At 35.2% G+C, this 26,946-nt stretch overlaps 2 protein-coding genes and 2 long non-coding RNA genes across 14 annotated transcripts in view; 2 read left to right on the top strand and 2 right to left on the bottom strand.

Moving 5' to 3' along the window:
• The window catches only part of aff4 (ALF transcription elongation factor 4), a 74,912-nt gene extending 52,953 nt beyond the window's left edge, over positions 1-21,959 (bottom strand). For 4 of the 11 annotated variants that reach the window (XM_087301873.1, XM_087301876.1, XM_087301883.1 and 1 more), the window contains exons 1-2: positions 21,687-21,959; positions 761-957 (exon numbers count right to left, since the gene is read on the bottom strand). In XM_087301873.1, the coding sequence (XP_087157999.1) occupies positions 761-777 (17 nt within the window). In that variant the 5' untranslated portion in view covers positions 778-957; positions 21,687-21,959. Of the gene's footprint in view, positions 1-760; positions 1,026-21,686 lie in introns of all 11 variants that reach the window. The other 7 variants (XM_087301879.1, XM_087301881.1, XM_087301884.1 and 4 more) reach the window with 2 other exon arrangements.
• Positions 10,268-16,279, top strand: LOC147838981 (uncharacterized). The gene is made up of 2 exons (XR_015520804.1): positions 10,268-14,374; positions 14,492-16,279. It is a non-coding gene; the product is annotated as an uncharacterized LOC147838981 (long non-coding RNA).
• On the top strand, positions 16,407-22,001 carry LOC147838980 (uncharacterized). Its single transcript, XR_015520786.1, has 3 exons — positions 16,407-17,935; positions 19,085-19,187; positions 19,850-22,001. It is a non-coding gene; the product is annotated as an uncharacterized LOC147838980 (long non-coding RNA).
• Positions 22,002-24,488: 2,487 nt separating this feature from the next.
• Positions 24,489-26,946, bottom strand: part of zcchc10 (zinc finger, CCHC domain containing 10) — a 5,382-nt gene continuing 2,924 nt past the window's right edge. Inside the window, 1 exon segment of the mRNA NM_001089339.2 lies at positions 24,489-26,220. Coding sequence (NP_001082808.2) covers positions 25,998-26,220 — 223 coding nt within the window. The 3' untranslated portion in view covers positions 24,489-25,997.

Below are 26,946 nucleotides of genomic sequence, written 5' to 3'. Positions count from 1 at the left end.
ATGTACACTAAGATCACAAAATATTATAATAAAAAAAGTGTTACATTTGATAAATATCTGCGTCAATTGCATTGTTCCTTCCTTTAGTTTCTCTTCTCATATAAGCCAGGCCTAATTAAAGGTCACAAGGGGCCAAATTTGCCCCAAGGGCCTCAATTTGGACATTTGTGTTATTACCAGATGAGACTTGAGTGCAGGTAACATGATTTTGGAGTAAATTTACAGTCAATAAAGTACACTAACCATACCCAACCTTAGTTAAAAATCAACATTTAAATGAATAAGATCCTGTCAGTGGGGCTTTACATACTATGATGCACATTTAAAGCAGATTGAGTCATCAATCAACAGTCAGCAAGAACTGCTCTTTCCAGTGAAATACTTCAATTTCCATGAAGCATCTGATGTGTCACTTGATTAAAAGGTGGCTATTTCAATGTTTAAATATGGTCAGAGCAAGCAGGTAAACACTTGTTTTATTAAGTAGTATCAAAATAATGCACTTTGATGGTACAGCTAAAGTGAAGAGTGTTAATATAATCCAGATTATTATCCATCAGGCCTGTCTTGAAGCTTCTATCTCTTTAGCATAGCCACTAGAGTTAGAGACAAAGTTTATTTAAAGACCAAGATAATACATCTACACACACATCAGTAATATAAAACTAAGATTAAAACAAACCGCTGAGAGAAGGCCTACAAGTTTGCGGTGACTACTACAAGAGTTACTCACTGAAAACATGGCTGGTGCTCTGCTTACCCTGACTGAGAGGCCATGGCCTCAACCAATGAACCATTGGAAGAGGATTGAGGGAAAATTCCAGACAACTTGATGGTTCTTTTTCCAGCTAGGGCCCGATCTGGTCTCTATCGTCCACTTTGAGGCAGACTTCTCTTGATTTGGCAGCTTTCACGCTTCAATCGTCTCTGCTGCTGCTGCTGCTTCTGCTGTATTTCCTGGGAGTTGAGATAAATCTGACTTAGGGAGGGGAGGTTTCAGTCTGCCTGTGGATCAAACCACTCGCCTGAGCGGAGAGGGCACAGCTTTAACACACTCAGGGTGAACACAATCTAAACCTAAAGCATACCATTTCACATACTCAAAGCCAAATCAGCAGTTTAATATATTAACAATTTCACCAGCAAACTAAAAACCTGATTATTTATGTGCCAAAACTAATGACTTCATATTTTACATAACCTACACTAATAGTAAACTCATCCTTCAGGAGAACGCAACACAATCTAATCCTAAAGCATGCCTTTTCACATGCCCAAAGCCAAATCAGCAGTTTAAAATGAACTGTTTAAAAAAAACGAATGAAATATCCATCAAAACAAATGACTTCATATTTGACATAACCTAAACTGATCATAAACTCATCCTTCAGCATGTTATTAGCAAGACCTCAACTTGAAGTAAATGTTTATCAGCATGACTCCCTGAAAACTCTGGCTCTCTCTGAGATTGAGCACCCCTTTGTGTGCTGTGGAGAGTGGTATGTCCCACCACCGCCCTTATAAGGACATGTTATTTTATGCCAGGCAGCCACTCCTCTGTGTGATGTCGAGGCTTACGGGAGCCAATCGGCTGTGGCCGCTCGGTAAACACATGCCCTCCCCCCACTTGGGTCTGAGTCAAAACCAACAGAGTCACTTTTTTTCTTAAAGGGCCAAATGCAGATTTTGTAGAAGTCTAAAGGGGGAAAACATTAGTGCATCCAGGTGGAGATGAGGCAACTTGGTGCAATATAGATATCAGTGTGTCCTAAAACAACAATAACCAACCATTATGGTGGTATAAAGTTGATAAAATGTCTTTTGTTTGATACTAATATACAAAAATAGTCAAAATCACGAACCACTAAGCTTTAAACAACTCATTAGGGTTGGGTGATGTTGCTAATATCTCAAGAAACCTCTTTCAACATGAACACACACACATTTGTTTGATTGGAAAAATGTTTACAAGACCCAAAAGGATGCCAATCGTTTTATATATATATATATATATATATATATATATATATATATATATATATATATATATATATATATATATATATATATATATATATATATATATATATATATATATATATATAGAAATAAATAAATAGAAATAAATATATATATATATATATATATATATATATATATATATATATATATATATATATATATATATATATTATTTATATATTCATATATTTATATATTTATATATATATATATTTATATATTTATATATATATATATATATATATATAAATAAATAATAAAATATGTATATATATATATACTCAAATGTGTATATATATATATATATACTCAAATGTGTATATTTTCCTTTTTTTTAGACACTAATGATCATCTTTAACTCCAAGAATTGAGACATTAAGATGTTAATGAACCACAATTTAACATTCACTTTCATATATGTCAGTGGTAAACATTCCTTATTTACCTTAAGTATAAAGTAAGTGTCTAACCTCGTCTATAGAGTGATGTAATTCAGTGTAAAGAATGATTCCTTGGTGTAAGAGGAATCTGCATCATCACTCAATGACAAAAGCGTATGATAAATTACCAAACTTTAACAGCTACAGTGAGCTTTAATCAGTAAAGTTGTTCACTGTTATTCACATCTACACCCCCCCCCCCCCCCCAAAAAAAACACCTACTTAAACTACAATCCATACAACAATAAATAACTACATACAAAGTCTAAACTAGTGTTTTTTCCTAACCAAAGAATTCTTTCGCATTAGAATTATATGGTTTTAAAGAAAGTTCAACCATCGCTTGAACGATGGACGGAAATCAAATGCTTAATCATAGTCACTTAATAACAGGAATAACCTCACTGTGGTGATGTCAGACCGTCCACTTACTTGTAAAAATGATTGTGACACTTCAGATGCTTCATGACAATTAAAGTAGTTGTTTTTACATTTAGTACTTGCTGACTGTTAAATAAGGACTTCAAATATGCTTCATAAGATGTAAGAATATAGAATGTAAATGTTGATTTATTAAACCCGCTTACAAATTTTTCTAATTTATTCACCACAGGCTCATTGGAAATATGCGCCTTAAAAAATATTGCTTTGTATAAGCGCAATTACACGTTTCACATGACAAATCCACTAGAGGGCGATATCTACAATTCTGTGAAACAATTCATTGGTTCGTATACGTTTAGCTGCACATTTCAATGATGAATCCACAAAACGTAAAATAAGTTGCAAATTTACATTTAGCTGCACGTTTCAGATGGCTAATCCGCTAGAAGGCGCTGTTTACATTAGCACAAAATACGCTGCACGTTTTAATTTGGTGTCGAGCGAAGGACTGGAAGAAAATCCTTTATTCGTGGATATGTCCCTATGAATATCAACAGTGTGAAAAGAAACTAAATTTGTTTGCACCTCACTGCCCCCTAGTGTTCATTTCACATAAAACTGCAGTCAGAGATATGTTTAAGTACATTTTTTGTGAAGTCTGAAGCACGTATTTCCAATGAGCAAAAAAGCGAAGTGTTTAGCATCCAACAAAATAATGAGTCGTTTATATTAACAAGACTGAAAAACACAAGCTGCTACGCACACAAAAAGAGGTTTCACCACACAAAACAAGCCAAATCAATTTGAGGTAATGCACAACATCCCTAATTACTTTAATACGGTAAACCAAAACGCCTCAAGTTTCCGAGCGTCTGCTCTGGTGAGGTTAACAGGCTCCTTAAGCTTTCAAACTGGGACATGCACGGTTACGCAACATGCAAACACGAGATTGGAGGTTACAACGATATTTGTATGCTTTTTCATTTCTTTTGTTAAAAATGCAAATAAACCCAAAGAGACGCGATACCTTCCTCGTGTTTTAGTTGCTGTGAAGCACTATGCTCTCAGAGCTGCCACATATACAATCCCACATTTTATGCAAATTATTACTTAGCCTGTAAGCAGTCGTTTTAATCGAGTTTAAAAAGCACACACACACACACACACAAACACAATTTAGCACTTAAGTCAGACAGCTAAAGATATTAACATATTATTAAACAAATGCATTTACTTTTTGAATTACCTTGCATATCTGAACATTCAAGAAGAGTCCTGCACACTAATATCTGAAGCTGACACTATTTTTTGTACAGTTGAAACCAGAAGTTTACATACACATTAAAAAGGGAACATAACCATTTCTAAAAAAAAATGTCTGATGGTAAATCACACTAAACATTTACTATTTTAGGTCCGTTAGGATTACTTAAATGATTAACATCTGCCAAATGTCAGAGGAGGGAGATTTTTTTTTGAGTATTTTTTATTAATTTCTAGACAGTCAAAAGTTTACACACATTTCCTTGGTATTTTTGAGCTTTGCTTGTGAACTGTATAACTTTAGTCAAATGTTTTGGGTCTCCTTCCACAAGCTTCTCACATTAGTTTGCAGGAATTTTGGCCCATTCCTCCTGACAGAATTGGTGTAACGGAGTCAGATTTGTTGGCTGTCTTGCTCGCACAAGCTTTTTCAACTCTGCCCACAAATTTTCTATAGGATTGAGATCAGGGCTTTGTGATGGCCACTCCAAAACATTCACTCTGTTGTCCTGTAAGCACATTTTAACTAATTTGGCAGTGTGCTTAGGGTCATGGTCTGTTTGGAAGAGCCATTTGTGGCCAAGTTGTAATTTCCTGGCTGATGTCTTGAGATGTTGCTTCAGTATTTCTCCATAATGTTCTTTCTTCATGATGTCATCTATGCTGTGAAGTGGACCAGTCCCTCCTGCAGCAAAACAGCCACACAACATGATGCTGCCGCCCCCATACTTCACAGTTAGGATGCTGTTCCTAGGCTTGTAAGCTTTCCCCTTTGTCTATGTAACACTGGTCATTATGGCCAAACAGTTCAATCTTAGTTTCATCAGACCAAGTCTCCAGAAATTTGTCTTTTTCCCCAGTGTAATTTAGCTAATTGTAATCTGCCTTTGTTGTTGATTCTGGCTTGTTGATTTCCCCATATCGTCACACAAGGAAGCAGTGTGTTTGAGGTATTCCTTCAATACTATTCTACAGTTGTCCCTGCAATTAACTCAAATGTTGTCAATTACTCAATCAGAAACTTCCAAAACCTGGACATCATCATCTGAGCTTTTTCAGAGGCAGAATAATCTGATTGTGTGCAAACTTGACTTTCAAGAAAAGTTAAAACAATTTCTCTAAAAAAATCTCTCTCATTATTCTGCTATTAAGCAGAACAGAAACACGTGATAATCCTCACTTACCTAAAAGAGAAAGATTTTAGTCACATTAGCATCTGACTTTTATAAATGGTTATGTGCCTTTTTATACAGTGTATGCAAACTTCTGCTTTCAACTGTATGAACTAATAAAACCACTCTAAGCAGGCAGGATTGCAATAACAGCACACAATAATGTCCGTCGCCGGCTCGACTCTGTGGAATATTAACCTCTTTAAGGAAGCCCTTTGCACTTGAAAAGATTTTTCAGAAGACGCCGGCCCTCATTTAAATTCTGTTCTACGCTGCTGGATTCGTGTGAAAGGGATAGTTCACTCAAAACATTCAAATCTGCTGTTAATTAACTCACCCTCAGAATACCTATATTGTACGGGACATTTCTGTCTTCATAAGAAGAGCATTAAAGGTTTCTAGAAAAAACTCTGGTCCATGGTGATTAGCATAATGCAAGTTCATGGTTACTTTCTATTTGAAAGTCAAAAATAAAAGCATATCAAGGGATTAATACCTGTGGTTGCACCTTTCACACTGAAAAAAATGCTGACTTCCACACAATCGATTTGTTATGGGACAATTAAGTTAACATGTTATTTTTTTTTTTACAAATTTAAGTGGATGGAACAAAACCACCTCCCCCCCCCCCCCCCCCCCAAAAAAAAAAAACCCTCAAGAATTGTGTTGCTTCAGCTCAATTTAAACAACAGCAAATGTCATTTTTAAAGCAAAACGATCTGAATAATTCACAGAACAATTGCCTTTTAATGGTCAGCCTCTGCAAAGAAAATCTGATTATTTTTCTCATAAACGGGTCCTTTCAGACAGTTTATTTCTGGTTCATACCACTGATTCACCAGTTTGTTTATGTAATCACACAATGACGCAACACATCAGAGCTCCAGACTAACATATTTGGTGTAGCACCGATTCTACAGATGGCGAAACCAGCAGCTGATATGCTAGCGCTGCATGTGGATTAAAAACATTTAACTACACATTGTAACATTTACATCCGAGAGCTACTTTATTTTGCAGATGTTTGCACCTTCATGCAATTAAACGTACACGAAACAACATTTCACACTCAGCAAAAATGTAGATAGCGCCTCTAGTGGATTCGTCATCTGAATTGTATGAATTGTTGTATTGGTTTGGGATGGATGGATTGGGATGGATTGATTGGACTGGGATGGATTGGTTTGGTATGTAATGTATTGGGATGGATTCGGATAGCTGGATTGGTTTGGGATGGATGGATTGGTTGGATTGGATTGGTATGGGTTGGATTGAATTGGTTTGGGATGGATGGATTGGGATAGATTGGGATGGATTGATTGGACTGGGATGGATGGATTGGGATGGATTCGGATAGCTGGATTGGTTTGGGATGGATGGATTGGTTGGATTGGTTTGGGATGGATTGGGATAGACTGGGATGGATTGATTGGACTGGGATGGATGGATTGGTTTGGGATGTAATGGATTGGGATGGATTCGGATAGCTGGATTGGTTTGGGATGGATGGATTGGTTGGATTGGTTTGGGATGGATTGGGATAGACTGGGATGGATTGATTGGTTTGGGATGTAATGGATTGGGATGGATTCGCATAGCTGGATTGGTTTGGGATGGATGGATTGGTTGGATTGGTTTGGGATGGATTGGGATAGACTGGGATGGATTGATTGGACTGGGATGGATGGATTGGTTTGGGATGTAATGTATTGGGATGGATTCGGATAGCTGGATTGGTTTGGGATGGATGAATGGGTTGAATTGGTTTGGGATGGATTGAATTGGTTTGGGATGGATGGATTGGAATAGACTGGGATGGATTGATTGGACTGGGATGAATGGATTGGTTTGGGATGTAATGTATTGGGATGGATTCGGATAGCTGGATTGGTTTGGGATGGATGAATGGGTTGAATTGGTTTGGGATGGATTGAATTAGTTTGGGATGGATGGATTGGAATAGACTGGGATGGATTGATTGGACTGGGATGAATGGATTGGTTTGGGATGTAATGTATTGGGATGGATTCTGATAGCTGGATTGGTTTGGAATGGATGGATTGGATTGGGATGGATGGATGGATTGAATTAGTTTGGGATGGATGGATTGGGATGGGTGGATTGGAATAGGATAGATTGGGATGGATTGGATTGTGATAGATAGATTAGTTTGGGATGGATGGTTGGACTCAAATTATCCAATAGTAACTTAAATATTCATAAATACCTTTTAGTAAAGCTTTTAAAATGACTTTCTTGAGAAGTTTGTGATTTTATCAAAATTTGTTTGCATTGATATTATAATATTTTAAGTTGCTTTCTGCAGTATTTATTTCTGCCATAGCATGCAAAATCCAATGCATTTAAATTTATGATATTTCTGAAAACAATCTCTACATCTTCCACACAGAAGTGAATTGCTGACTCTCAGAAATCTTAAAAACGACTCTCCCTCATGTGTCGTGTGATTGGCTGTTTGCTGCATGCGTCGCACACTCAGGTGCACTAAATGACTCTGCAAACCCGCAATTATAAGATTATATCTCCCCCACCATATCTGCTCATTTTAAGCCAGAAAAATCAGTAGAAATGTGTAGATTTGTTCTGCCCTGAGTCTTAAACCAATTTAGACACTTCAGTCCAATTTGGAGATCCAGTTAATCCAGTTCTCTAAACCAACCACATCAAAAGAGTGACCTGTTTTTGAACTGGACGTCCCTCCGGGTTATTTAGAGGCTATGATGTTGTAAATAATGTTCAGGTTCTTGCACAAACAGATCGTTACACGTCACAATGTATCGTCAAGCAGCACAGGTATTTTTCTTGATATACAGTCGAAATGATTACTCGTTTCAAATATTTCCCAAATGATCTTCAACAGAGCAAGCAAACTTTCAGTGTTTCCAATAATATTTTTTCTTCTGGAGAAAGTCTCATTGGTTTCATTTCAGCTAAAATAAAAGCCCTTTTTTAGTTTTTAAAAACCATTTTAAAAGGACAAAATGATTAGCCCCTTTAAGCAATATTTTTTATATTGTCTACAGAACAAACCATCATTATACAATGACTTGCCTAACTAACCTAGTTAAGCCTTTAAATGTCACTTTAAGCTGAATACTAGTAACTTTAAAAAATACCAAGTCAAATATTATCACGTCATCATGGCAAAGATAAAAGAAATTAATTAAAACTACTATATTTATAATTGTGTTGAAACAAAAATCCTCTTTCCATTAAACAGAAATTGAGCAACAAAAATAAACAAGGAGGGTCATTAATTCCGACTTCAACTGTATGATATAATCATCAAATAAAGTAATTTCTAAGAAAAGAAAATAAGATGGCATAATCATAAATGGATCCATGACTTATTTAATTATAAATTTTAATCTATATGTAAACTTGTCCCTTAAAGTAAACAGAAGGCAATGCATTTCTTTACTTTACATGTGGGTTTCTCTCTGGATTGTGTGTTCAGGGTGTGTGACAAACACTCACCCAAACTTAAGCCTGCTGCACCCGGTGATTTTCTTTTCTCTTGTTATTTACAGTTGTTTGTCAGAATGTGTGTGTAGTGATTATTTGGGAAATCTGCAAAGTGTGCAATTTTTAAAGCACATGCAATCAAAACAAATGTGTGGGAGACCTGAAAATGGGTGGACACTACGTTAAAAATATATGAAATATATTCAAATGTCAGTATCTACTATGATGTTTGATGTCCAGTACCATGTAATATAAGAATTAAAAAAAGGGATAGTTCACCACAAAATGAAAACAGTCACACTCAAGCAGTTCTAAACGTTCATGAACTTCTTTCTTCTGTTGAAGATATTTTGTAGAATGTTGTAAAAAGCAGCCATTGACATCTACAGAAGGAACACAAAACACTGTGGAAGTCAATAGCTGTTTTTGCCTTGTTGGTCAGGTTGCTCAGTAGCTCCCATTGTGCAGTGTTGCGTTTGTGCTGCAGAGTGTTCGGATTAGTCTACTGAACCACGCTAACACAAAAGCAATGTAAAATCAAGGTGAAACTACGTGGCTGAGGTGGATTTACTCTTAAGTTTGCATTTAAAAACAAGATTAGTTGTGTTTAGCTCAGCAGTTTGTTAGCTGACCTGTACGACAAGAAAAAAATATGCGCATCTAAAACGTACAACAAAAACGCATCCCAAATAACGCATTTTATATTTGTAAAAAAATATAATAAATAAAAAATAAATAGACAGCCCCCTTTAGTGGATTTCTCATCTGAAATGTGCAACAAAACGTACCCCAAGTAATGCATTTCAGATTTGTAAAGAATAGACAGCGCCCTCTAGTGGATTTGCTATCTGAAAAATAGAACAAAACATACCCTAACGCATTTCAGATTTGTAAAAGGCAGACAGCACCCTCTAGTGGATTTGTGCTTTGAATTGAACAACATAACGTACCCCAAGCAATGTATTTCAGATATTTAAAAAAATAGACAGCGCCCTCTAGTGGAATTGTCATTAGAAATGTACAACAAATTATACCCCAAGCAACGTATTTTACATTTTGTTTAAAAAGTAGACAGCGCCCTCTAGTAGATTTTTGTCATTTGAAATGTACAACAAAACGTACTCCAAGCAATGCATTTCATATTTGTAAAAAAGAAGGCAGCGCCCTCTAGGGGATTTGTCATCAGAAATGTACAACACATACCAGAAGTAAAGCATTTCAGATTTGAAAAAGTAGGCAGCGCCCTCAAGTGGATTTGTCATCAGAAATGTACAACACATACCAGAAGTAAAGCATTTCAGATTTGAAAAAGTAGGCAGCGCCCTCTAGTGGATATGTCATCAGAAACATACAACACGAACCCCAAGTAACGCATTTCAGATTAGTAAAAGGCAGACAGCACCCTCTAGTGGATTTGTCATCAGAAATGTACAACAAATTGTACCCCAAGCAACGTATTTTACATTTGTAAAAAAAGTTAACAGCGCCCTCTAGTATATATTTTGCAATCTGAAACGTACAAAAAAACGTACCGCAAGCAATACAGTTCATATTTGTAAAGTAGACAGCGCCCTCTAGTAGATTTTTTTTTAGTAATTTGAAATGTAATGCATTTCATATTTGTAACCAGCAGGCTGAGCACATTGTAAAACATCTGAAATGTTGTTTTGGTCATTCTAAAACGCTTTAACCGTTTCAGTTTTTGCGTTATTATATTAGAAATGATCTCCAGAATTGTTAAAAGCGTCTGCACTTCATGTCTCGCGCCTTTAAACGCCATTATGCACTCATTGTGTGTCGGAAAAGTCTTCTGAAGCGCAAGTAATTTATTAAATAAAGATTGACGCAGCTTCTCCTACCACAGCAAATTTCGTTCTCACTTTTGATATTTGGCACCAGATAATCAGGAAGTGGCGATTTTGTTTTCTTTGACTCGCTGGATGGAAACGTTGCTTTATTCGCATGTCTTTAATGCGACATTCCAGTTTTGCGCATAATTTGATGGAAACATAGCTTGTGAAGATCATTGATTTTAAAGATCCAGATCTTAATAATGGCATGACAGTTCGTCAGAATCACCCAAGCTGATTTATTGCAAATTAAAAGTCCCAGTGCGGATTAAAAAAAAAATTGCATTGGCTTTTAGCTCTAGGGATTTTGAATGAAAACTGACCCGTTGAAGACGCAAAACAACAGCTAAAGTTCTCCTCAAAATCTAAAGCGAGATCCCTCACTACAAGACTGCAGGAGCGTCTATAAAATAAAAGCACACTGACAAAACATCACAAAGTGTCAGCAACATTCTTTCTAGTCGTAAACACAGACAGAGGAAATGGTCAAATCAAACCACAAGTCAAACAGGAAGCCCTGCAGAGTAGAGGAGATCCACGCCATTATTCACACACACATACACAGGCCAAGGTTATTTTAGTAAACAAAAACTAAATGTATTGGTCAAATCATACTTTCATTAATTCTTCTTAGATTTGAAAATTCAGGAATAAAAAAAAAAACAGACACTAAAAAAACTCAATTAAATTGATAATTTGCTAAAATAAATTATCTTTTTTGGAATTAATAAGCACTGATTTTGTGGTGGAAAATCTGATCTTCATTTTGAAAAAAACACCTGTAGATCTTTACAGAAAAACACGAATCAGTCGAGCGCATGATCAATACATCCAAAAACATACAGAGCTTTTCTATATGAACCAAAAGCTTGTGTTCTGAATTACAATTCAGATGTAAAATTATTTGATAAATGTACTTGCGCCTTAAGACAATATTGACGCACAATGAACACGTGGAGGTGTTTGAAGCCATGAGACGCGGAGAACAGACACTCTTGACACTCTGGAGGTAATTAATAATATACAGTACATTATTACTTAAACAGTTAGGGAGTTTTAAAATGACCAAAACACCATTTAAGATGTTTTACAGTGTGCTCAGCCAGCTGGTTTGTCCATTCACACACATTTTCATCATCATCATTTCTTATAACAAACCTTTTTTTTAATGCACGTACTGGAATTTGTTCAGTGTTTTCATCGCATTTTATGCGCATCTTTTCTTATCGAGTAAAAGTTTATCCTACTCAGTTTTGCGCGTGTTTTATTATGCGTATTTTCAAAAGTTATGCGCATCATGACGTTTCCATCAATCGTTTTTATGCGTATCTCCAAAATGAGCATTAAAATAGGTTGGTGGATAGTATGGCTAAGGTGAGAATAATTCTTTAAAGAAATAGGAGACCGAAGAGTTTAGAGAACAAAACCTGCTCCTGACCAGGTTAGATTCACAGAGTAAGTTACCACGGTAACTGACTCTTAGTTAAAGTGACCTCTCTTTCAGAAACAGGCTTGACTTACCCTGATTTCTCCATTTTGATAAACCTGCCATTCTGAAACAGAAAACCCAGAGTTTCTCTCAATTCAGGGTTAAAATACTCTTTTCACTTAACCTCCTTTCTGAAATGGGCCCATGGTGCATTAATGTTAACAAGCATGAATTTGGATATTAATAATGCATTAGTAAATGCTGAACTATGATTAATAAATGCTATACAACTTAGTTCATAATTAGTTCATGTTGGTAATTAGGGATGCTCATTTCGGTTAATTTTGCTAACCGACAACCGCGGCTCGTTAATCGGTTATTAACGGTTAACTGGTCAGATTACAATTCAATTATTTATTTTTTTTAAACCAATTGACGGGTCTATGTCTGACATCTTAAATATTGCATTATAAAAAACTGATTTATTTTAACATGCTCGCATATTAATAACAGAACATAACAACAGAGCATCTTCACGCACCTGCAGTGTTTCCAACGGCATAGAAAACCAGAATAAAATTAAGAAAACGAATAAAATAAATAGGCCTGCTCTAAATTATTTTCACTTTGGGTGCTTTCACACCTACACTTTTGTTTCGGAACGAGTCTCGTTTGCCCAGTTAGCGCGGTTCGTTTGGCATATGTGAACAGGGGAATCGCGCTCTGTTCCGTGCCAAAGTAATCGCTCCGAGATTGCTTGAATGAGGTGGTCTCGGCTCGATTGAAACTAACCCTGGAGCGGTTCGATTACAGTGAGAAAGCGATCCGATCCAAGCGCGGTTATATCACAGTGTGTTATGGATATGTAATAGGCATACGGCTATATGAAGAGAGAATTATGAGTAGGGCGGGAAGTTTCGCGAGTCTCCGGATGCCCGCAAACGAGTGATGATCTCCCGGTAATCTCGCGTCTCCCTCCCGGTCCTCAAATAGGCATCGTCGCGCACCCTTCACACCCCTCCCCACCGCATCTCTCCTCAGACACGTCGCGCGCGCACCCTGTCTATCACCAACAAACCACCACCTCTCCTGACAGCTGAGCGGGACGCTGCAAAATAAACCCTGACACTCTGACCAATGTGAGGAGAGTTTACTCGCACGTGACTTGTTTTAGCTATTTTGGTCCGATTAGAAACTTTGCAGTGTGAAAGCGAACCGCTCCAAGAGCAAAGAGCAACAATGTAACATTTGTAATCTCTGTTTCGGAACAACTGAATCGATTCACAGGTGTGAAAACACCCTTAAACAATTCATTTAGAGAACAAAACAGAAACACTGACTGAATCCTTTTTAAGAAAGGGCATAGGCTGTTTTTTTTCCAATCATATGTTTTTTTTCTTCCATCAAATAAAAATAGCAGACTTCGTCAAATCACGGAACACGGAAAATATGCATTTATTTAATGCCCCGCTGTTATAATTATATTACAAAACCTTTTTACATTTTTAACAGAAATCATTATTTTAAAGATTAGGTCTTCATATTTCCTCTCTTACTCGCGGTTCAAGTGCGCGCGCTGCGTGATGAAAAGACAATGACAATGCGCGCATATGTTAACAGTTTTAGTTATCAAAAGTTACTTTTAGTTACTTTTAGTTACTTTTAGTTATCAAAAGTAAGCTGTGCAAACACTAAACTTTGCTTTGGTCGACACTGAACGGGTTCTGCTAACTCTGACAAAACTAGAATCACAAACTAAATAAACAGAAATGTGTTTACAAAAATAGAAATGAAACTAAAACTAACAAAATCACCAATGAAAAGGACTGAAGCTAAACTGAAACATCCATCAAATAACAGAAGTGCAAAACTGTAATGATCTTGCGTCAGGCCCTTATCAGCAGTGAACATCACGGCCTCTTGCTTAGGAACAGTGACTTCATGTGCACAGGCCTCCCGCCGGTCAGAGACTCTGTGAAACGTGCGCGTGTTCGGTTACATAAGCAGCACAAGGTCTGTCCCAACGCAAGATTTACATCTCTGCCAGGAGCCTGGAGCTACGCACGAATTAGCTGGGCAATTATGCGCTGAATCCAAGCCATGCTGCGACTCATGTTTGGATGGCATTAATACAAGAAACTTCCGTCTAAATCCCGGTTTGTGTAAACATGTGCTAACTTTAGACCATTTAAAGGGATAGTTCACACAAAAATACAAATTTAGTTGACAATTTACTCTCTCATATGTGATTATAATCGTTTCTTCAGTTGAACACATAAGAAGATAATTTGATACATGTGATAAAATCTGTAACCATTGACTTCCATAGTAAGAAAAACCAGTAGGGATGTAGATCTATAGAGTTATCTATATAAAAAAAACTCTGTATAGGTGCACCCCTAATACTATGGAAGTCAATGGTTACAGGTTACCAACATTCTTCAGAATATCTACTTTTCAGTCAGTCAAACCAGTTTGGAACAAGTGAAGGTTGAGTAAATGATGATTGAGCTTTAAGTTTTGGGTGAAAACCGCAATGAGACACAAACAAGATTAAAGGAAGGGGTGGTTTTAAAAGATGAGCGGTGAGTTCGGTGACCTCTTGACCTTCTCGGCCAATCACAGACATTTCTGTTGAGTTCACATGAACACAATGGCAAATCAGCGCTGTTTAAGATTGCGCTCAAATGTTAGTGGGACAGCTTTTAAAATTTATATCGATTGATACCGAATTACAGTATCGTGACATCCCTAATCTTCAGTAGAGCATTAACTAAGATCTAAGCTGAATTTTGGCGATTCATATAATGCAAGTCAATGGTTACCCTTTTTTTAAATTAAAAAATAAACACGTACAAATGAGTCTAAATCAATCCCTTTGGCTCCTGATGATACACCGAGGTCTTAGGAAGCAAAATGATCAGTCTGTGTAGGAAATAGAACATTATTTACAATATTATCAGCTTTAATCCACAACCTGGTCAAACAGGTTTTGAGTGTAGTGAGCGTTGTGGATTAAAGTCGATAATATTGTAAATGATGTTCTGTTTCCTACACAGACTGATCATTTTGCTTTTTAAGACCTCAGTGTGTCATCACAAGCCACAGGGATTTATTTAGACCGGTTTGTACGCGTTTACTTTTAATCTCAAAAACGGGTAACCATTGACAGGCAGTATATGAATCAGCGCAAAATCTTCTTTAATGTTCAACTGAACAAAAACAACAACAACAAATGCCACCTACGTTTTTTATGTCCTGAGGGTGATTGAAGTAATGGTGTACTCACACTATGTACAGTTGAATGTGTAAATTATCACAAGCAACGCATCAAAAATCCACTGATTTCCTGAAATAAACTTTGCATTTGGAGATAATCTCATTTTTTTGAAAATGAGCTGAATTTTCCTTTTAGTATTGGATGAACACAATTTGCAGTCTATTCCTTTTTCTTTCTTCGGAAAAAAAGAGGAGAACAAAGCATCACTGCTTGAACTGTTTTGTGTTTTTTCGTAATGGATTAATTCATACGCATCGAACTCTGCGCGCAAGGTTTGTTTACGCGACAAAATTCTCGCATATGAATACGGAAGAAAAAAACGCATACAAAAATTGCGGACTTCAGTGTGCAAAGACCTTTACACTGTGAAAAATGCTGCATTTCCTACAATCACTTCATGCAGTCCCAACACAAATCTATTTAGTTAACTTGAATGTTTTTACAAATTTAAGTGGATTGAACAAAACAATGAAGTTGTCCCAAAAAAGTATTGAGTTGATTCAACTAATTTTAAACAAGTATTTTAAACAAGCTACAAAAGTAATTTCAGTATGTTTCTTTGTTTTTCAGTGATTATGTGCGAGAGGGATGAATAATCTAACCTAATAATTGTGAATTGTTTTTAGTTAGTATGCACAGGAGAACTTTTTTTGAGGGGGTGGGGGGCTGTCTGTGTAGTTCTGCTAAAGCACGCATTTTTGTTTACCTACCATAGCGACTGTCGGATTATGACGCAACAACGAAGATTAAAATTCTTCTAACTTTTGTAAAACTAACTTGCAACAAAAAAAATGAGACCAAAAATCCATGTCACTAGTAAACATTGGCAGTACCAGCTTAATACATGGAAAATATGTTAATTTTGTCAATGCCTGAGAAGCAAGAAAGCAAGGAATCAACAAAAGCTCTTTAGTCTTTTTATTCAACAGATTTGTAGTTTTTTTTTATATTAATATATATATATATATATATATATATATATATATATATATATATATATATATATATATATATATATATATATATATATATATTTATATTTATATTTATATATTTACATTAAATAAGTATTTTTTCTTTCAAATAAAAAAGAAAAGCTCTTGTTTCCTAATAAGAGCTTGCAGACTTTTTTTATGCATTACTGATTTAACTATTTATTATTTAAAGGGGACCTATTATGCCTCATCTTACAAGATGTAAAATAAGTCTCTGATGTCCTTAGAGTGTGTGTGTACTTTCAACTCAAAAGATCACACAGATAATGTTTTATAATTCTCTGAAACTGACCCCTTTAGGCTTTGATCCAAGTTGTGCTGTTTTGGTGGCTGTTGCTTTAAATTCAAATGAGATCGTGCTCTTTTTCAAAAGAGGGCGGAGCTACAGATGCCATTGTGTTAGCATAGTGGCAGATACAAAACTAATGGCAGACAGCTGCTTGTCACTCAGGGCTGTTTATACTAATAAAGGAGAGATGGTCATTAGTGGGCGGGGCTTTCCCCCTCTGATGACACGTTCAAAGGGAGAATGTCAATCAAAGAGTTTCTGCAGACTCTTTTTTTTTCTACAACAAATCAAGCGTGATTTTAAACATAGAATTAATTCATTTGTACCATTAGAGGCTGGTTATATTCACACACTGCTGCCACACAATTGCGTTTAAACCCCTTATAAAATTGATTTTTACACAATAGGGCCATACTGAAGTACATTTACGTTGTTGTGAACGTCCCAAATAGGAAAACACCCCATTCTTCAAGAGACCAATTAAATGAGTTAATTTTTTGTTGCATTTGTAAGTTAGCCACATAATATCTTAAATTTCTCAACTGAATGTACTCTAGCTAATATCAAAGTGTAAATCTGCTGAGGTATCTGCAAATATTGTATAGTGACAAGAAGTCTGGTTTGCACTCTTAAGATAACATCCACATATCTCATGTACTTTAAACTTACACACCTAGTAGCCACTACCAAGGAGAAAAACGATTCTTCTAACCCAACGTTTCACCATGCTTTCTCTATAGCCCTGATATGTTCTATATACTGAAACTATATCATTGTACTATACACTGCAACTCGAAATAAATAATACTGAGCAAATTAAAAGATGATGCTTTGGGAAAAGCTGAAAATCTATTGACTAAGTACTAGTCTTAGAAATATATCAATTCCTTGGCTCGTTTACTTGCTAAATTTTACAAATCTGAAGCGAATTGATGTTCAATATTGTTTTGACAGTCGTGTTTACACTTCTGATGACGCACAGATAATTCAACGTTTTTTTTTTTTTTTTAAACAACTAACGTCACAATAGAAAAATCAAATAAATAAATATAACAAGATCTGTGTGAACTTTTGAGTCCTGCCCTTCAATAAAAACAAACAGATTCACTTGAAGAGGTCAATAGGGTGTGTGTTTACCTGCTTCTCTCATTAACATCTGATGACGAGTGCAAATTATTTAAACGCTAAGAGAATTTGAACGCAGTTTTACTCAATAAATAACAATAATAAAGCAGCTAATAAACATTAAACACAAAAGAAGATATTTTGAAGAATGATGAAACCCTGTAACCATTGACTTCCATTGTAGGAAAATCAGATTACAGGTTTCCAATAGGGCTGTTCAATTAATCGAAAATCCGATTTCGCCTTCCAACGATTATGAAAAATCATTAATCGAGATAAACGATTATCGCATCATATACCAGGCCCTTTCCAGTTGTACACGTGTTGCTCTTAAAAGCGTGAAAGACCGCATGATTCTGTGTGCCGCACACACACAGAATTGAAGCATGCAGTCAGCATTCGGTCTCACTCGCACACTGAGACGAGCAGAGCGCAGTCAGCGCACACATCTAAAGTCATTAACGTGAGCGCTTTAATGGTCAAATAGGTGTTGAAACACGGTGTTTAGTGATTATTCATGTCAACCATCATTTGTGTAATAAACAAACGAGTTGATAATCAAAAGACACGCGAATGAGAAACTATTAAAGAGACAGCGCGCTATAATCCTTCTGCCGCCTGTTTTTATGATTATTAATCAAACAACAAATGGAGAACATGCCTCTCTGCTCTTGACTGAAGGACTTTTGCAGCTAAAGTGTTTCTTACAGTGAATATGCTTAAAGCACAGTTTGTTTTATATTTTATTCTATTGTATTTATTTCTCTTTTCTTTGCAGGGTGGAAAATAACTCAGTTGAAGTCTGAATTATTAGCCCTCCTGAATATTAGCAGCCCTTTTCCCCCCAATTTCTGTTTAAATGGAAAGAAGATTTCTGAACATGATAGCTTTAATAACTCTTTTCTAATAACTGATCGATTTTATCTTTGTCATGATGAGAGCACATAATATTCAAATTCAGATTCAAAGTGCGATTTAAAGGCTTAATTAGTGTTATTAGGCAGGTGATTGTATAACAGTAGTTTCTTCTGCAGACAATCAAAAAATATATTGCTTAAGGGGGCTAAAATTATAGACTTTAAAATGGGTTTCAAAATATTTAAACCTGTTTTTATTCTAGCCAAAATAAAAATAAAAAAGCCTTTCTCCAGAAGAAAAAATATTATAGGAAATACTGTTAAAATTCCTTGCTCTGTTAAACATCATTTGGGAAATATTTATTTAAAAAAAAAAATTCACAGGAGCGCTAATAATTTTGACTTTAACAGTAATCGTTTTGAATAATCGTGATTTCAATTATGACCAAAATAATCGTGATTATGATTTTTCCCAAAATCGAGCAGCCCTAGTTTCCAACATTCTTCAAAATATTTTCTTCAGTGTTCAACAGAAGAAAGAAACACAAATAGGTTTTAAAACAAGAATGAGCAAATGACAGAATTTTCATTTTTTGTCTGAACTACACATAATAGTTCAATAAGAAAAAAATAAATAAAAAACCGATGTTATCGACAATTACGACCACAAACAGAAGATTTGAGAAAACTTGTGCAAAACAAATATTTGTTCTTACAGATGAAATAATTCCTCAGCTCATATACTTGACTAAATTTGACAAATCTGAAGCGAATTGATGTTTTAATGTTGTTTTGACTGCAGGACTGTCCGATGGCCTGGGATCAGCGTGAGAGATGCTCGGGACAGTAGAGAGAATCGTTACTGGCCCGATCAGGCCAGTGCTGCCTTGTCACAAAATTGTATGACTATTTGTCAATTGCGTGCATATATACAGTCTTAGAATCGAGAAACAATTTGTGCTTTTAAGTCTTTAAATGTTACCTTTTCTTTGAAGTCGTAAACACCACATTGAGTTCATGTTCCTGATGTTTTGCATAGTTTTCAGTCACTTTTAAGTCAGCCACCTGTTGTTTTGCAATAAAATACCTGCACATTTTCCATACTGCTTTATGTTACCGGATTCCAGCATTCTGCAAAATATCTTCTTTTGTGTTTGACAAAATAAACACATAACGTTTGAAAACAATTAAAGGGTGAGTAAATTATTATAGATTTTACATTTTTGGGTGAACTATCCCTGTAACTGCCAATCATAGTATTTGCTATGGAAGTCAATGGTTACCGGTTTTCAGCATTCTTCAAAGTATCTTCCTTTGTGTTTAACAGAATAAACACATAAAGATTTGAAACAGTTAAAGGGTGAGTAAATGATCACAGAATTTACATTCTTGGGGGAACCCTACCTTTAATTGCCAATCATGGTATTTTCCATGAAAGTCAATGGTTACCGATTTTCGGCATTCTTCAAAGTATCTTCTTTTGCGTTTAATAGAATAAAGAAACACACAAAGGATTGAAAAAATTAATTGGTGAGTAAATTATCACAGAATTTACATTCTTTGGTGAACTATCCTTTTATTTGCCAATCATAGTATTTGCTATGGAAGTCAATGGTTACTGATTTTTAGCATTCTTTAAGTCATCTAGTTTTGTGCTTAACAGAATAAAGATTTGAAACAGTAAAAGGGTGAGTAATGATCACAGAATTGACATTTTTGGGTGAACTCTACCTTTAATTGCCAATCATAATATTTGCTATGGAAGTCAATGGTTAACGATTTCCAACATTGTTCAAAATATCTTATTTTGTGTTCAACAGAATAAAGAAACACATAAAGATTTGAAACAATTAAAGTACTGACTGAAAGAACTGACTTTTTGGGTGAACTATCCTTTTAACTGCTAATCATAGTATTTGCTATGATTTGCTAAGGAAGTCAAGGGTTACCGAATTTCAGAATTCTTCAAATTGTCTTCTTTTTTTCTCAACAGAAGAAAAAAAAAAATCACAATAGTTTAAAACCACTCAAGTGTGAGTAACTAGAGGATTTTTTTCAAGTTTGGGTGTACTGTCTCTTTAAGAAACAAGGTTAATAATAATAATTATTATTATATAACATTAATAAATAATAATAATTGGACGTCAGCCACCTTTTGTTTTGCAATAAAATACCTGCACATTTTCCATACTGCTTTATTTTACTGCTAAATGTTTAAAAAATGTTAAACATTTAAATTCTAGATTCTTATGCAATATTTTTGACACATTATTTAAAACGTGGTTAAGAATTAGTTTTTTTTTATTGGTGGGGTCAGTGAAAATGTTGACAGGGCAAATAAAAATCTGAACCACTGGTCCAATCAGGCCAGTAGAAAATATCCTTAGCGTTAAACCCTAGACTGTAATGTTTACACTTCATCCTGATGACGCAAAGATTATTCAACGGAAGGTGAAACATTTCTACGCCGTGACGTCCGTTTTCTAACAAAAACATCCCACTAGAAAATCAAATAAATAAATAAAACAAGATCTGTGTGAACTTTTGATTCTCACCCTCCATTAAAAACAAGCAGCTTCACTTGAACCAGTCAATGAGGTGTGTGTTTACCTGCTTCTCCCATTAGCATCTGATGGCGAGTGCAAGTTATTTAAACGTTAAACGAATTTGAACGCAGATTAATTGAACAAAAACATTAATAACGCAAGTGAAAAACGTTAATGACATCAATTAACGTTAATACATGTAACGCTAATGTTACATCCCAAATACATAACGGAATGTGTAACGTATATGATTCAATAAGCTAACGTTAGCCACAACAAATTTCGATCTTAATGTGAGACTAATAATGAGTGTTGCTTATAACACGATGGCATGTCTGTGTGTGATTTCAGACAGCTCGCATGTTAGCTAAACACTTCAACACACACACACACACTCACAGACGGACGTATAGCAAGCAACACAGCTCTCCTTCGCTAACAACTTGTTACAATTTCCCTCATGAATAAATGATTGAATGTTATTGTATCTGCGTTTGCATGGCTCGTTTCTTTCAGTTATGTAACAGGCCGGTGTATGGCCCACTTACCTCTTGGCTTCTTTTTAGGCCCGAAGCATTCTCGCTATGAAAGCCTTTTCCCTTTGTCTGCGTGATCTGCTCTGCGCCCCAATAAATGTGTCAGCCGCCGCCGTCAACCAACAAGTAACCAAACAAAAAGCAAAATCACGCTCGTTTACGTGAGCCATACCGCCGAGGGTCGCCTGCTCGTGGTCATTGTGTCGGGCAGATTCTTGCGGCAGGTCATTTTTTTAGGAGATCATCGCGTATCATCTGGCTGGCTGATTTTCGGCTTGGTAAACTAACCTGGTCACGTGACGAGCGCGTCCTCGCGGAAATGGCTGTGTCTGGAACACTTCTGAGTCGCCTACCTAGGGTTTGTTTCTGGATGCAGCTGCGGTCGGAAGTTAACAGTTATTTATATTATTTAATTAATTTCCCATTTATTGTATTTTATTAATGTCCACCCCAACAGCAATGTAAAATGTAATTATAACGAGAATTGCTTACGTCATTTCTTAAATTACAAATTGAATAGTATTTTATTTACGACTACCCTACTCCAACCGCCACAGTAATGCAAAAGTATACCGAGTATTACTCATTATGTATTAAATTACGTATTATAGTGTATTTTATTACCGTCTACCCCTACACAACCCAAAAACTCAATGTAAAAACACTAATTATTCCGAGTATTATTCATATTATTTACTAAATTACCGATTAAAATGTATTTTATTAATGTCTACCTCTACCACAACAGTTAAAGGGTGAGTAAATGATCAAAGAATTTACATTCTTGGGTGAATTCTACCTTTAATTGCCAATCATAGTATTTTCAATGGAAGTCAATGGTTACCGGTTTTCAGTATCCTTTAAAGTATCTTCTTTTGTGCTTAACAGAATAAGGAACCCTTGGAAAAATTTAAGGGTGAGTAAATGATCAGAATTTACATTCTTGGTGAACTATTCCTTAAAATCATAGTGTTTGCTTAGAAAGTTAATAATTACCAGTTTTCCGCATTCTTCAAAGTATCTTCTTTTGTGTTTAACAGAATAAAGAAACGCATAAAGGTTTAAAACAATTAAAGTGCGAGTAAATGATCACAGAATTTACATTCTTTGGTGAACTATCCTTTTAATTGCCAATGATAGTATTTGCTATGGAAGTCAATGGTTACCGGTTTTCAGCATTCTTCAAAACATCTTTTTTTGTGCTTAACAGAATAAACACAAATATTTCAAACAATTAAAGGGTGAGTAAATGATCACATAATTTACATTCTTGGGTGAACTCTACCTTTAATTGGCAATCATAGTATTTTCCATGAAAGTCAATGGTTACCGGTTTTCAGTATTCTTCAAAGTATCTTCTTTTGTGCTTAACAGAATAAAGAAAAACATAAATATTTGAAACAATTAAAGGGTGAGTAAATTATCACAAAATTTAAATTTTGAGTGAACTATACCTTTGATTGCCAATCATAGTAGTTGCTATGGAAGTCAATGGTTACTGGATTTCAGCATTCTTCAAAACATCTTCTTTTGTGTTTAACACAATAAACGCAATGATTTAAAACAGTTGAAGGGTGAGTAAATGATCACAGAATTTACATTTTTGGTGAACTATACCTTTAATTGCCAATCATAGTACTTGCTAAGGAAGTCAACAGTTACCGGTTTTCACAATTCGTCAAAGTATCTTCTTTTGTGTTTAACAGAATAAAAAAAAATGCATAACGGTTTGAAACAATTAAAGTGCGAGTAAATGATCACAAAATTTTAATTTTTGGGTGAACTATCCTTTTAATTGCTAATTATAATATTTGCTATGGAAGTCAATGGTTACCAGTTTTCAGCATTCTTTAAAACATCTTTGGTGTTTTAACAAAAAAAAAAAAAAAAACACAAAAATTTAAAACAGTTAAAGGGCGAGTAAATTATCACAGAATTTACAATCATAACATTTGCTATGGAAGTCAATGGTTACCGGTTTCCAACATTCTTCAGAACATCTTCTTTTGTGTTTAATAGGGTAAATAAATGCACAAAGGTTTAAAACAATTAAAGGCTGAGTAAAATATCCCAAAAATGTACATTCATGGGTGAACTATCCCTTTAATTGCCAATCATAACATTTGCGATGGAGGTCAATGGTTACCGGTTCTTAGCATTCCTCAAAACATCTTTTTTTGTGTTTAACAGAATAAAGAAAAACATAAATATTTGAAACAATTAAAGGGTGAGTAAATTATCACAATATGAAAATTTTGGGGTGAACTATAACTTTAACTGCCAATCATAGTATTTGCAATGAAAGTCAATGTTTACTGGGTTTCAGCATTTTTCAAAGTATCTACTTTTAACAGAATAAACACATAAAAGGTTTAAAACTATTTAAAGGGTGAGTAAATAACAGAATTTACATTTTTTTGGGTGAACTATTCTTTTAATGGCCAATCATAGTATATGCCAAGAAGTCAATGGTTACCGGTTTTCAACATTCTTCAAAACATCTTTTGTGTTAACAGAATAAAGAAATGCATGAAGATTTGAAACAATTACAGGCTGTATAAATGATTACCAAATTTACATTTTTGGGTGAACTGTCCCTTTAACTGCCAATCAAATTTGCTAAGGAAGTCAATGGTTACCGGATTTCAGCATTCTTCAAAGTGACTTCTTTTGTGCTCAACAGAAGAAAAAAAAAATACAACAGTTTAAAACTACTCGAGTGTAACTAGAGGATATTTTTTCAAGTTTTGGTGCACTGTCTCTTTAAGAAACAAGGTTAACTTGCTAAAAATAATTGGACGTTTAACACCGTACTGTAGAAAATTGTATGTTTTGTCTTTATTATGAGACATGCTCCACTTTCCAAACAAGTTCTGGATATTTCAACACATCACGAGTACATTCTTTCTGTAAGAAACCAGTTTATTTTGTAAGACCATCTTAAAAATGAAGATGTACGTGTCATTCATACTTAAATCAGTCCTTAAAAAAAGCAAAACCTAACTAGACATGAATCACTTATGGAGAAAAAATGCAAATTAAGTAAACAAACATTGGTAAAGAAAATCATTTCAGTATTTTAAATTTAGTCGACCACTACACTCTGGCAAGGAGGGAAACGTAAAAACAAAAAAAATTTAAAGGGATAGTTCACCTAAAAATGAAATTTGCTCACCATTTACTTATAAACCTTTGAGTTTCTCTCTTCTGTTGAACACAAAAAGAAGATATTTTAAAGAATATTGAAAACCTGTAACCATTGACGTCCACAGAATGGAAATTACTATGGTACTTTCAACATTCTTCAAAATATCTTCTTTTGTGTTTAACAGAAGAAAAAAACTCAAACAGGTTTAGAATTAAAGTGAACAAATACTATTAAAGTCAATGGTTACCTATTTCGAACATTCTTCAAAATATCTTCTTTTGTGTTTAGAGTGAACAAATATTATTTGAGTCAATGGTTACCGGTTTAAAACATTCTTCAAAATATCTTCTCTTGTGTTTAGAGTGAACAAATACTATTGAAGTCAATGGTTACCAGTTTCCAGCAGTTTTCAAAATATCTTCTTTAGTATTTAGAGTGAACAAATATTACTGAAGTCAATGGTTACCGGTTTCCAACATTCTTCAAAACATATTCTTTTGTGTTTAAAAAAAATAATAAAATAAATAACTCAAATATGTTAAGAACTTGAGTGAACAAATCTTATTTAAGTCAATGGTTACCGGTTTAAAACATTCTTCAAAATATCTTCTTTAGTATTTAGAGTGAACAAATATTACTTAAGTCAATGGTTACCGGTTTTAAACATTCTTCAAAATATCTTCTTGTGTTTAGAGTGAACAAATACTATTGAAGTCAATGGTTACCAGTTTCCAACATATTTCAAAATATCTTCTTTAGTATTTAGATTGAACAAATACTATTGAAGTCAATGGTTACCGGTTTCCAACATTCTTCAAAATATCTTCTTTAGTATTGAGAGTGAACAAATACTATTGAAGTCAATGGTTACCGGTTTCCAACATTTCAAAATATCTTCTTTAGTATTTAGAGTGAACAAATACTATTGAAGTCAATGGTTACCGGTTTCCAACATTCTTCAAAACATCTTCTTTTGTGTTTAACAGAAAATAGAAACTCAAACCGTTTTAAAAACAAGTGCGTAAATGACAGAGTTTTCATTTTTTGGGTGAACTACCCCCTTAAAGTGACAAAGACTATAATCTTTTACATTAAACAAAACGGCGTGACTAAACATAAATAATCTCCTCGCCTCCTCACAATATGAAAGTCCTCAATTCAGAGCCAGCCGAGCCTCATTTCTTCTTTTTCCTCTTCTTGGGAGGGCCCTGATCAGAGCTGCTGGAGGAGTCCGAGTCAGAGCTGGAGGAGGAAGACGAGGATGAAGACGATGAAGATGAGGACGAAGAGGATGAAGAGTCATCGTCACTGTCACTGCTGCTGTCAGAGGATGAGGAGCTGGAGGAGTCGCTGCTGTCTGAGGAAGAGTCGCTGGAGGAGCCGCTGCTGCTGGAGGAGCTGGAGGAGGAGAAAAGAAATGCTTCAGTGCACCGTTCACTATAGGGAACACTCAAAAAACAACTGCAGGGTTGCACAAAACTGATTTTTGTTTTGAGAACATGAAGGAATTAAGTGAACGTGAACGTAAGTGGATTGTAAATTAAACGTAAATTATGTTGTCACAAAGAAATCTCTAAATTTGTGTTTTTAACTCATTTCAAATTAATATAACATCGTTAATAACACGTGTTCTGTGCCAAATGTGCACACTAAAACGCTGCCAACAGCCTTATGGACTTTTGTACATTTATAACAATGTTTTTATGTCAGAACAGCAAATTTTTATTGCGTAAATATGGTTTAAACCCCTGTAAAAATGGCAATTTGTGAGCCCTTTGGCTTGCCATACATATGCAATGTGCTGCAAAAGACGCAAGGATACCGGTTACATAGAAAAACATAGCAAAAATACACTCACTGGCCACTTTATTAGGTACACGTGTCAAACTGCTCGTTAATGCAAATTTGTAATCAGCCAATCTGCTGCAGTTCAAAGCGAGCATCAGAAGGGCGAAGAAAGAGGATTTAAGTGACTTTTAAGCATGGTTGTTGGTGGGCTGGTCTGAGTATTTCAGAAACTGCTGATCTACTGGGATTTTCACGCACAACCACCTCTAGGGTTTACAGAGAATGATCTGAAAAAGAGGAAATATCCAGTGAGCGGCAGTTCTGTGTGCGCAAATG

This window comes from Danio rerio, chromosome 21, assembly GCF_052040795.2.
Source record: "Danio rerio strain M-AB ecotype USA chromosome 21, GRCz13ab, whole genome shotgun sequence".
In the NCBI taxonomy this organism is placed as follows: Eukaryota; Metazoa; Chordata; class Actinopteri; order Cypriniformes; family Danionidae; genus Danio; species Danio rerio.
The sequence above is the reverse complement of the archived record's forward strand: the minus strand, read 5'-3'. Positions and strand labels throughout refer to the sequence as shown.